The sequence below is a fragment of the Anopheles stephensi genome, chromosome 2 (genome assembly GCF_013141755.1).
Source record: "Anopheles stephensi strain Indian chromosome 2, UCI_ANSTEP_V1.0, whole genome shotgun sequence".
Lineage (NCBI taxonomy): Eukaryota > Metazoa > Arthropoda > Insecta > Diptera > Culicidae > Anopheles > Anopheles stephensi.
In genome coordinates, this window is record NC_050202.1 from 83,380,950 (window position 1) to 83,393,745 (window position 12,796).

Genomic DNA, 12,796 nt, shown 5'->3' on the forward strand with positions numbered 1-12,796 from the left:
GACAGTTGGGAAAGGCTTTGGCGTGAAGCGTGAAGTGCATGCGGATGCGCGCGAATGCAACGACTGTGAGCGGCAGCTGCAGCGGGAGAGTGTGAAAGGGAGAGAGAGAGAGAGAGCACGAGACAGGATCGACGATGATTCGGCTCGATTGTCTGGGGTTTGGTTGGGTTAAATTACAAGCAAGGATTCATATGAGCGTTTTTTTTTTGGTAAGAGGCCTTGTCCATCACCAAGGCGAGTTATCAGATGGAGTGCTGTTGACGATCCATCAAAAATTCGTGACGGTGCTCCTAGTTTAAAAAGTTTACGAACATTTGGCCTAAAATTTACTTAAAATTTACCGCAGCAGCAATTTTGCAAAAAAAAAATCAAAAAATCGATCCAAGAATCGTCCTGAGCACGAGCTGGAAGTGTAATGCGCCTAAAGTTAAGCAACATGACCAGACGACGCAACTTAACATTTTGTCTTGGTGCAAGGGACATGCTAAGTAGTGAAAGCTTAGCATTGTCTGTTGTCTACCACAATTTTGAAGATTTCAAGTATGAATTTACATTGACGGGCAACAGAATAAGACCATCTGTATCGAATCAAGAGGCACATCAAGCCCGTTGGAGGCCCAACCCAAATAGCCAAATTATCTTAAGCAGCCAATTTCAGCATGCTAAAGATCGCTGATCTAATACGTATTTTGCAGTAGATAAGCAGCGTCATAGTGCCTCGTACTCTTAACCGGGGCTTAAGCAGCTTTCGTACATCGAGCTGTTAAAGAAAGTTTTTATGTGCTATTTATTTTCATGCAAGGCATCTGTTTCGGGATTTCAAGCTGCTGATCATCTTCCCAACTAGAATTGTCGGATGTATCGATTGGAATATCGATTATCTCGCAGTCGTCTTCGTTCTCAATTATTTCACGCATAATTTAAGCACGCTTTATATAAAAAATCCCGATATTTTTACACACTTTCAACACATCTTTCCACACAATGTTTTTCTGACGACGCATGGCAGATAGCAATCTCCTATTGACATTATCCTGTAAACAAACAACTTGAAGGGCCATCTTTCAATCTGAAATGGGCATAAAGTTCCATGAAGTACCGCATGCTTCTTAACAAGCCGCATAGTTCGAATGAACGCTATGCATGGTTTATAAAGAAGCCTCATAGTTCCATCGAGTTCCAAGTGCAAGTAGAGAAGCTTCATAGTTCCATCAAGTTTCACGGTCTTTTTAACTTACCTCAAAGTTCGGCGCTGGTACGTTTTTTCCTTAAGCAGCCCTCAAGCAGCACGATAGTTCGATTTCCTTAATTTTGGCTATTTGGGAAAGATGGTCTCTAACACATCTAATCCTCTGACAGTCAGAGAGTATCAGAGACCAGGCGGAGACATTATACGACCCCGCCTTATGAAGTTCGGGGCCTTGTATGTGATCGAGACTCCCAGGACCTCCTAGCCTGCTTATGGGAAATTACGGAGCTGTGGCTCGGAGCACCTAGCAGCTGCTTAGTTTGCTTAAACCAAACCACTGCTGTATATATCCGATGTTCAAATTACTGCTTACGATACTTAAAGGAATTCTTAATCCTGTTAACATATCAGACGCTACCTTTTGTAAATGTTGTCTACCTAAGAATAGGATCCGATTCCAATTCCTTCGTATCAGCTGCTGGCGCTATAAACACTATTCAGCCGGTACACGCTAGCAGCAACCTTCGGATCACATCTAGTACTCTAGAGCTATCAGGAACTGGGACTTGACGATACATGTTCTAAGGTTATAAGATGAAACAAAAACTCTGGTCATACTCCTTACCACGCCAAGATGACCCACGCCTGTTACACATTCGACGATGCCTTTTAAAGCTAGTGCAGATTATTTTATACTTCTGGAATTTTGTTAAAGCAGCTTTGAATGATTGCGGTCACGAAAATACCATTCCAGATGAGGATAAGAACTCCTTCTTCTTATTTGACCATTTTCACCCGTAACTGGAAAGTTGGTTGGGATGGCAGTCTGGATGGGATTTGATCACCGATGTTTCTTTCTAAAGACCAGCATCGCTATCGCCTCGACCACCGGACCGCGAAGATAAGTATGAATATCCATAAAGTATAATTTTCAGCGAAGCTTTACTAGTTCGTCCCTTCAATTGATGAAGAAGCCCAAATTACAAATTGACTGGGCACTCCGAATCATCCTGTTGTCTATTCCTGAAAATGCTCTCGGTTGAGTACTGTCGCTAGCCAATCCCTTCTAACGACCTTTTTTTTCGGATACATAAAAAGCATTAAATTCGTTCCATCTCTATTCGATCCTATCGCATTATCTTTGTCCATGAAGATAAGCTTTTCGAGCTAGGTTGTCTGGCGCCATTCTCGTTCCATGACAAGGCCTATCGAAGCCTGGCGGGTTTAAAAAGTTATAAAATAGGTAGGTTGGGGTTAGCTGGTAGGGTTGGGGCGGTCCGGTGGCCGAGGCGATAACGGCACCGGTCCTCACACGGCAGGATCGGGGTTCAAATCTCACCCAGATCGCGCCTCCCCGTACGCATGGCTGACTACTTTGCTATGGGTAAAATTAAGTCACAGAAAGCCAGGAATGGCAGTGCCGAGACCTCTCGAGGCTGTAGTGCCAAGGAAGAAGAAGATAATAGCTAGGTCGTCCAAGATCTCGAAGAGCTCCTCGGGGGTAAACAAATCTTCTCAAACACGTCTTAGAGGTCTCGGCTAAATTTCGATGGAGTTCATGTCCCTTCCATCTTCACGATGCGGCAAATCTTGGAGAAGATGGCGGAGCAGCAGCTCCACTCCTACCATCTCTTCATTGATTTTAAAGCCGCCTATGACAGCATAGCCAGGGCAAAACTGTACGATGCAATGAGCTCTTTTGGAATCCCGGCCAAGCTTTACCAGGCTTGTAAGAATGACAATGGCCAACATCACATGCCAGTTGAAGGTGGATGGAAAACTCTCAGGGCCCTTTGCTACCACCAAGGACTTGCCTGTCTCCTTTTCAGCCTGGCGCTAGAAAGAGAGCCATCCACGACTCGGAGGTGGAAACTTCGGGGACCATCTTCTATAAGTCAATCCAGATCCTGGCATACGCTGATGACATAGACATCATTGGTTTGAGGCTCTCCTATGTAGCAGCAGCTTATCAAAGGATCGTGCGTGCGGCACAGAACCTCGGGTGGGAGATTAACGAGGCGAAAGCCAAAATGATGGTGGCACCACCAGCGGCCCTGCTAACAAACACTGATTTACGCACGGGGTGATGTACAGATAGGTGACCGCACCTTCGCAGTCGTCCAAAACTTCACCTATCTGGGGTCAAAAGTCAGCCCACCGACAACAACATTGATGTTGAGTTACGCGCAACGGTGCTGGCTGCCAACCGGTCATACTACAGCCTGAGGAAACTGTCGCGACGGACGAAGCTGGGACTGTACAGAACATTTATAGTCCCAGTACTCACATACGCCTCTGAGCAATGGACTCTGTCTAAAACTGACGAAGCCCTCCTAGCCTGGTTCTAGAGGAAGATGCTCAGAAGGATTTTTGGCCCCGTATGTGTGGAAGGACAATGGAGGAGCCGCTACAATGACGAGCTCTACGAGCTGTACGATGATCTTACCATCGTGCAGCGAAATAGACTCGCCAGGCTCCGATGGGCTGGTCACGTCATGAGAATGACACCGGACGACCCAGCCCGTAAAGTCCTTTTAGGCCGTCCACACGGACACGGACAGAGGGATGGCTTTGATGCGTTCGCCAGAACGGCCGGGATAATGGATTGGCAGACGACGGCGCTAAACCGTGAGCGGTATCGAGGATTGCTGCTGCAGACCAAGACCGCAAAGCGGTTGTAGCGCCTGAGAAGTGAAGTAAGTAAGTGTCCATGTCCCAGAATCCATGTATTTGAGTATTGAGAGTATGGAGCAGTTTCCTTGGACAGTTACAGTATGCCCGGTTGGCTGCCAGCTGTCAGAGGTCCTAGGAATTTGAGGTTAAAGAGGTAACAGCTACAATTACGATAATCCCGAAGGAACTCTTTACCCACCCGTATTTACAGAGAAGATCCGGCGCGTGTGGGCCAATCGCGCGCCAGCCAGAGGGAGCAAAGGGACCATTCGAAAGACACTCCAACAGTTTATTCCGTTTTTCATCTTTATTCACATTATCTCATTGCATAATCATTTTCTTTTTAATTATTATCATTCTCGTCCTCCTTTACTTCCTTCTCGCTTACTTGACTACATCATCTCTCTCTCTCTCTCTCTCACAAACTTCCACTAACCTGCTTCCATCGTCTTGTTTGATTCTTTCCTTTAAAGAGTGTGTGTTTGTTTGTTTATATCTTCGGGGGAAAAAGCTGAAAAATGGCAAACGCACATTTTCCGTTTCGTTTCGTTTGGTTTGTTGTTTTGTTTTGTTTTTTACATAATAAATTGCAAATACTTAGCATACACACACACACACACATACATACATACATAATCGATTCTCGGTCCACCTGGCGCGCCTGGGTGTAGACGGAGATGCAGGGCAGTTGTTTTTTGCGAAGGATAGGCGCGGCCACCGACCCCATAAAGCCACGAAGAGTAGTGCTGCTGCGTAGTAGAGAGCGTTAGTTGGGCATCCTTATTTGCAGCCGTGGTTGGTTCGAGAGTATGGCCTGGAGACACGCGGCGGCGGTTACTGCTTCTGCTGTACATATTTGCAATACTTCGTTTGATTTTCCCGTTTTGTGCTATTTTCCCCCTCTCCACTGGGCACACGCTAATGGCAATCGGACAAATACGCTAAAGAAATATCATATACTGGTATTTGCGGTGCTGCTGATGGGGACGCCTTATTCATTATTGACTATTACACACAAATAGAGGTATTGTTGTAGTTCTAGAGTATCTTGTCTCTCGCAGTGGCGCACCTGGTTCCGCTTTTCTTTTTTTTTGATAATTATGCTGCTTCAATTTAATGCGATCTACGTAATGAAAATCTGAACTAAAGCCGCGGTATTACATTTCGAATGTTCGAATCAGCCGCCCGACAATGGTATTCCGCGGGGTTTTTGTTTTCTGGAAGCAAATTTAAATTTTCTTTACGCTCCTTCGGCTGGAAAACACACACACACTGCACGTGTAGGAATGGAAGGCACGGTGGCCATTCCTCCGTTCGGCGGAGTGAAGTTGTGCGCAGTTGACTTACAACTCGGTTGGCTCCACAGAAGCCAAAACTTTCTCTCATCCTCGTCGCTCGTCAAAGCACACACACACGCACACACAAATAGTTGGGCTCTTTCTCTCTTACAGCTAATGTACGGGTGCGTGGGCCCGTTGCAGATGGGAGAGCGGTTCATTGTTCTAATAGGTGCCATGGCCAACATGTTTCGTGTGATGGTGATGATGATGGCTTAAAGAAGGGGGAATGAGAAGCATGACAACTAACTTAAACTGTAAACAAAAAGAACAAGACGCGTTCTCCTATTTAGTGTTAATCCCGCTAGCTCTAGGATTCGTAATGCGTTAGCTCTCCTGTTGTTACGCCTATCAATATATGTCTATGTGTATAATTAATGAGTAATTGTTGATTTTCATTGTTTCCTTTTCTCTCTCTCTCTCTCTCTCTCTCTATTTGATGCGTACGCGCGTGATTGCGTGAACGTGTGCGGAACGAAGGCGAGATGGCATTCGAGAATTTGATCCTCCATTCTTCTCCGTCTACCGGATTGTCGCGGTGTTTTTGGTGAACAGAATTATTTAAATTTAAGTTAAAAAAAAGAGCGGGTTGTGTGTTTTCTACCTTCATAGGAGGAGCAAATAGGACGTTCAAGGGCAACAGAACACGGGAAGCGAGATGACGGACTGCGCACGGGAGTGTGTATTGGAATGGAGCATCGGAGCGGCTACTACCACTACACACACGCTCTCATACTAGAAGGTTGGCAGAATTTGTCTCCTGTGTGACACACGCACACACACACACAAAAAGACTGTTGATGGCACACGTATGTGTACGACACGGGCGGGGTTTGCAGATTCAAAAACATCGCGTCTCGTTTGTATAAGAGCTGAGGTGACCCAAAGGTGCCCGATGTTATTGACTCTCAATCCCGCGTCCCTCTTCGTCTCGTACGCCTCCTACTGTTTGCTGTTGTAGTTCTGTGTTCGCCCACCACCCCCCCCCCCCCCCCCTCTTACATACCCCTCCATATAATTAGTAGCATTTGTAGAACGGTCGGGTTGGTTCCTTGTATCGCGTGGTATTCATATCATCCGCAGTGTTGCATTCGGTACATATATAAAAAGAGTTCCTAATCCTAATTGTCATTCATTCACATAAAATGTTCCAAAAACTGACGTGTCGGAGGACATACCTCCCTCCCCCCACTGGTTTGCTGTGTGTGTCTGTGTTTGCTGCTCTACACTTAACTTGTTACTGGGAACTTTCTTGTTTGTCAAACGTTGTCTTCCGGTTAAGAATAAGCCTTCGATCTCTGTGTGTTTGGTTTTTGTTTGTCTGTTTGTTTGTTTCCTTCTCGCTCTGCATCCTACCGCTATAACCTTCTACCGTCTTCTTTCGAAAAAGGGAAAGCAGATGTGAAAGCAGCCGGTTACTCGTTACTGATTCCCAACCTCAGTAATATCGTTCCACCCTCATATGCTTGTCCCCGGCGGGAGACTTACCGCGAGATACGTATATATTGTGTATTTTTTTGTTGTTGTGTTAATTGTTTGCTTTGTTTAATATTGTTCGCATATTAATTGCTAGCTCGAGCCGGTCCTCTACTACTACCACTACTGCTACCACTACTACTAATAAGCCGTCTATCAACAATCGTTCACGATGCCTAGCGATATTTTATACAGATCGGCAAAATTTACAATCGCCCTATGCAAGAACTCATATTGTGCCTGGGAAGGAAACAATTAAAGGGGGGAGAGAGAGAGAAAAAAAACGGGATTAATAAACTGCGCGCTGTCTGGAGGCGCGCTTTTCTGCAGGCGCTACTTACGTATGTCTGTATCATTAAACTACGCTGCGCGCGAAGCTTTCGCACCACCGTGCAAATGTCGACACGCTTCTCCGTCTTCAGCTGCATCACTAATATACACATGGCAACGAAAAGGGAACTTTTGTCCGTTCCGAGACTGCAAAACGGGGAAAGCGGGAAAGAGGGGTATAAATCGTCCGCTGTCCCTGTCCCTTCTGGCGTGCGACGACCGGTCTTCACCTACCTGCAGTGCACGGCAATCGTAAAGATGTCCTGCTGCTGCGAGCTATGCTTCTGCGCCTGGTTCACGATCTCGATCATGCCGCGCGTCACCTCCGGCACCTCGCCCTCCACCGTCGGCCACCCGTTGTACTGGAACTGTGTCACGTGGATCGTGTCGTTCGTCTTGCAGTTCGTGACGGTAAACTCGCGCTTGGTGTAGTACGGCCCACTCTCGCTCTGTATGTACGATACGAGCAAGTTCTCGTACTTCATCTCCTCGTCCGCCCAGTACCGGGGACACTTGTTCGGTCCGTCACCGATCTAGTGCGAAATAAGCGAAAGAAAGAAGAAAAACACATCATTCCAACCGCCCCATGTAACGCTTCGTAACGCTCAGCCAGGCGTTCGTTACCTCCGAAAACATGACAATCGTTTTGATCCGCTGCTCGAATATCATGCGCCAAAAGTCGAATATGGTGTCCTCCATCGGGTCCTGCGTGATCACGAAGTTGTTCTCATCGTCGAACCCGTCGATGAAGGACGCGTTGATGTACGTGCAGTGATCGCGGCCCGGTATCGGGGCCAGTATGACACGGTTCTTGTCGTACGGAATGCACGCGTCGGAGCGATTTTTCGTCCGATTCTCCTCGCTCGAGCCCATCGTGGTGGTTTTCCGGATGTCCTCCTGGAACGCTTTCAAGCGCTGAAAAGGAAATCGGAAATCGTATTGGTGACACGTTTTCGAAGGGGGCTGGTCCGCGTGACCAAACCCGTATTACCTGGAACTGCAGCTCCAGTCGCGATATTTCGACGTTCTCTGAAGACGGCTGCTTCAACGCTTCGATGGTGCTTGCCAGCGACTTTTGATCGATCTCGGTGTCACCGAAGTAAGCCAATTCGGCCAGCGCGCGATACAGAAAGATGTATTGTTTCTAAAAAAGCGATTGAAGGTTGAATTATTTAAAAAAAACATTCAAATTGGTCAATTATTTTGACACCCCTGCCCATCAGCAGCAGTGCCGCTCGATTCCGGTAGAGGGCGCTTACCAAAGATTGGACGAGGAAGTTTCTTTGATAGCGCATATCACAAATGGTGTTGAAAATGAACACCTGGCCCTCCTCCTGCAGCTGCTGCATCAGCGTGTCGAGCGCGACGAACGTGCCCGTCCGGCCTACGCCCGCACTGCAATGCACCAAGATGGGGCCACGCTGCAGCGAGTACTCCGCGTTGATGCGATTAATGAACTTGGTAATGCCCTGCGGGTGCTCCGGCGCCATGAAATCCTTCCACGCGAGATAATGATACTGGCTGATCTCGCGCGACGTTTCCTCGCCCGAGCTGGCGGACCGTTTGGTGACCTGGAGCAAGTTACAGGTTGTAATTAGCGAACAGGATACACTCGAATGAGATTCACCGAGTCTGGGCCTACCTTGAGCGTGCGAACGATGTAATCGGCATAGTACGTGAGCGACTGGAACGTGATCAGCAGCTCACCGTACTGGATCGAATCGTTCGTACCCTCGGGCCAATACTTGGCGCACTTCGTTTTGTTGTACTCTTCCAAGTTGGTCAGCATGACGATAATCTCCAGATGCTGCTCCCAGATCATGCGCCAAAAATCATTAATGGTCGCATCCATCGGACCCTGCGCGCAGATAAACTTCTTCCGCTCCTTGTACCCGATCACAAAGTTCGCATTGATGTAGTCCGACCCGGCCAGCCCGTTGAGCGGCGTCAGCTTTACGCGCGTCTGATCGTACGCCTTAATGTCCGGGTACCGGTTCTTTGGCATGTTTTCCTTCATGTCCGAGTTTTTCGTCGTCCGGTCGGCAAACTTGTCCGGCAGCAGCTCGAACTCGTGCTGGAACCCGTAGTCCGAGTCCTTGTGCTTATCGTTGTACGCTTTCGGCAGGTCGTCCTTCGAGATCGGGGGCAGAACGGGCGGCTTCGCACTGCTGGAACCGAGCAAATGACGATGATGAGCATTAACACCGCGGCCACCATTGCAGAGGGCCCGTCTATAGAGAGAGAGAGAGAGAGAGGGGAGAGAGAGAGAGAGTCCCGGGGAAAACCAACCGGCCGGCCACACGCGCTTACCTTAAGGAGTCACCCAAACTGATCGCTTCCCCTTCCTGGGCAATGTTGTTGCTGACGTGCTTGTGCAGGAAGCAGAAGACCATCAGCACGATCACGACGATGGCAATCAGTGCGAGCAGCACTTGGATGATAATGTACAGTATGTAGGTAATGTCATTTGCATCCACGTCGTCTTCCGACGGGGCGCCCGCATTCATTTCCTGGAAGTATTCGCTGAAGGTTGAGACGTAGTCCCGTCCATCATCACCACTGTCGGTTTTTACTGCAGCATCGAGAAAGAGAAGCAATTGAGTGGCTTAAGTTCTCTATCAAGAAACACACACACACACACACACACTTACCGACAACTTCGAGAAATCCGGTGTAATTGCTGGTGGGATCGAGAGCCCCGTCAAACACCGTCTCCAGTCGGGGGATCGCATCGTAGTGTTTGCCTGTGTCACGCTTCTCGTGATTGGAGGACGCTTTACGCTCATCCTCCAGCGGTACCGCTTCGTTGCCCGTCCTTGCACCGGGAGCGGTGGTCACATCGTCATCCGCCGGGCGAAGATCATCTTTTGCGACTGGTGATGATTCTGGAAAGGCCGTAAACAAAAGCGAGTCCTTGAGTCATTCAATCGCGCTACTCAAAAAACCAAACCACCCACCTGTTGTCACGACCGCACGCTCCGCTTCCGCCTGCACCTGACGATGATGGCGCAGCTGTAGACACTGGGGGCACAAGCCCACCGCCGGGCTGTTCTTTCCATCGCCCAGAAACACCTCCGTCTGGCTGTTCATGCCGGCAAACACCTCGGCCAAATACGTTCCGCCGTGGGTGTTGTTCATCGAATGCACATCGGCGTAGCTGGTGATGAGTGCATTTTCCGGCGCCGGCAGCGACCCGTTGTGGTGGATGTGGATGCGGGTCAGATACACCTTGTAGCAGCAGATCGGTCCATTGCGCTCGGACAGGCGTGGCAAAAATAGCTTAAAAATCCAATCATCCTGATCCGTGCGCAGCTTGCCCCAGCTAATCCGCCCCAAGTTGTCGGGCGTGGTGGCCGGCATGGTGCAGGTGGCCGACGCAACCACGCCCGGTCGCTTGGTGCGGGTGTGGGCCGTCACGTTCACGGTGTAGTTCGTGTTCGGTGGCACATTGTCGTACTCGGTGGAAAACGCGTGGCGCAGAATGTTTTTAATCTTCGGGCCCCAGCTCTCGTTCTTCATCAGCCCGTACTCCGACCGGTAGCTGGCGACACCGCTCAGAATCGTTTGGTAGGACATGATTTTGCCGTTCGGATTTTCCGGTTCCTCCCACCGCACGCGCACAAAGTTGCGGCGGGAAATGTTGTGATGCGAGCAGGTGATCTTGAGATTGCGGGGGGCCGACGCCTGCCCATCGCTTGTCGTCCCATTGACCGGCTCGGACCAATTGCCACAGATTTTTGTCAGCTCGCTGCAGGCACGCACCCGGAACGTGTACTCGGTGGCCGTGGCCAGATTGTCGAACATGTACGGCAGGTTGCGGCTGTTCTGAGGGTGGAACGCTTCCTTCTTCATGATCGAGGCATTCACACCGGCAAGCGACACGACCAGCTCGTAGTACTGAATGTAGTCGGTAAGATTTGCTGGCGGCGGGGCCCATCCGATCGTGATGGTGGAGTGCGTGCTTCCCTTCACTTCCACCTGCGGCGTAAAGCTCGGATCCGTGTCAAGCGTTCGAATGGTTTCACTGTACTCGTGGTGCTTGCTGTCGCCCTGCCCGTTCGATGCACCCAAGCTTATCTTGTAGTCCGTCCCGGGGTCGAATCCGTCCAGCACGTAGAACGAATTGTTGCCTCCGATCTTTTCCCGGTAGTACGTGAACGTTTGATCGCCCGTTTTCAGGTAGCGCACGATGTAGTTTTTGATCGGATCGTTCCCATCGTTCACCGTCCAGTTGAGATAGATCTTGTTCGCACCGACCGCTTTCGCGTAATCGATCGTTACCTGCGGCACGTCCAGAATTAGTAGCGCCATCGATTTCTTCACCTCGTAGTCGGTGGCCTGCATCTGGGCCGATGGCATTACCACGCACGAGTACGTGCCATTGTTTGCTTTTGAGAGATCGCGCAGCGTCAGTGTGGCATTCATGTGCCGGTCGTCAATCACCCTCTGCTCCGAGTTGTTGGCCAGCGCCTTCAGACTGTTTTCGCCCGATGCATCCTCCTTCACCCAGTACACCGTGTGGGACAAAGGGAACGCCTCGATCACGCAGTACAGCTGCTGGACGCTGGTCGTCTTAGTTCTAATCTTTTCATTGCTAGTTTGGGTGATCTTTGGTAGAATTACGGTGCGTACGGTGTACGACATGTTGAGACCATTTTCCTGATTATAGCAGGTGTAGTTGCCTTCGTCCGATTTGGTAAAATTGTGTATGGTCAGGGTGTAGTACAGCTTCGGAGCGTTCGGATCGTCCGCCTCGTCCTCCGGCACAAGATACGACCACTTGCGAATTGCCTCGCTGCTGTCCACGATAAGGAACGATATTCTGAAAACGATACACACACACACACACACATTAGAGCACATTAGCGAGCCCCCTTTCCCACTTGCGATGAGGTAGCTTGTACACGCCCCTTTTTCGCCCCTCCGAACACTTACCGGGGGTCGGAAATGTTTGCGCCATTCTTGTGCCACACAATGTTCTGGTTTTCGGAGGTGGGACAGGATAACGTTCCGTTACTGCCGGTGATAAAGTATTCCTCTCGCACTGCAAAATCGAAAACATGGAAAAATGCATTAGTCATCGGCGCGACGCACCGGGGGGGGGGAAACACCGGGTGGGCGGACGGGCGTGTTCCTTCCTTCCCATTACTACCTTGGCTATTCTTCGCTGCGACCAGCTGACACACGACGTAGACACTTGCGAGCCAGCACAAGGAGGCTTGCTTTTTCCACATTGCTTGCCGTCTTCGGGTGAGAGCGTGTGTGAGGACAGCCGCTCTTCGATGGCACTATGATCGGCTTCGCGTTCTGCTGCACAAATCCACCCACCCCCCGCTATCTGGCTGCCAACACCCTACGCAGTGCCGCACGAACACTGCCCAGCTTCCCCCGGGGTTGGGACGGGCACGGATTTATCTCGCCCGTTGATTGCTCTCTGCTTACACCCGGTATGTACGCTTTCCGCTGTTGCTTCTACTTTTTCTTGCTCTTGCTTGGTTGCTGCTCTGCTTCTTCGCCTCGTACAGCGCCCACGGAACACCACCTTTCTTCTTCGCTGCTGCTCGGATGGTTTCGGATGCGGCTTATCACACACTCGCTGCACTGTGCCGGTGCGCGTTACGCACTTGATTCTATCGCAACTACACTGCACGCAACCATCACTCACTGTTTATTGCTTTTGTTTCATTGTTTCAGCGCTTTTCGGCAGCGATTTTCGAGCCCGAAACGGGAATGGGAAAACAAAAACCGTGTACAATGGCGACCGAAAGTGAACCGTGGACCGGGTCGGTAC

General features: G+C 49.7%; 1 protein-coding gene across 1 annotated transcript; it reads right to left on the reverse strand.

The window, feature by feature from the left end:
- Positions 1–6,243: 6,243 nt before the first annotated feature.
- On the reverse strand, positions 6,244–12,796 carry LOC118505742 (tyrosine-protein phosphatase 69D). The gene is made up of 12 exons (XM_036041936.1): positions 12,158–12,796; positions 11,941–12,049; positions 9,963–11,827; positions 9,657–9,890; positions 9,316–9,577; positions 8,648–9,236; positions 8,265–8,576; positions 7,997–8,149; positions 7,630–7,920; positions 7,240–7,538; positions 7,017–7,152; positions 6,244–6,915 (listed from the first exon to the last, which is right to left on the reverse strand). Exons 1-12 carry the CDS (start codon positions 12,237–12,239, stop codon positions 6,832–6,834), a joined length of 4,416 nt encoding a protein of 1,471 aa, XP_035897829.1. The 5' UTR covers positions 12,240–12,796; the 3' UTR covers positions 6,244–6,831.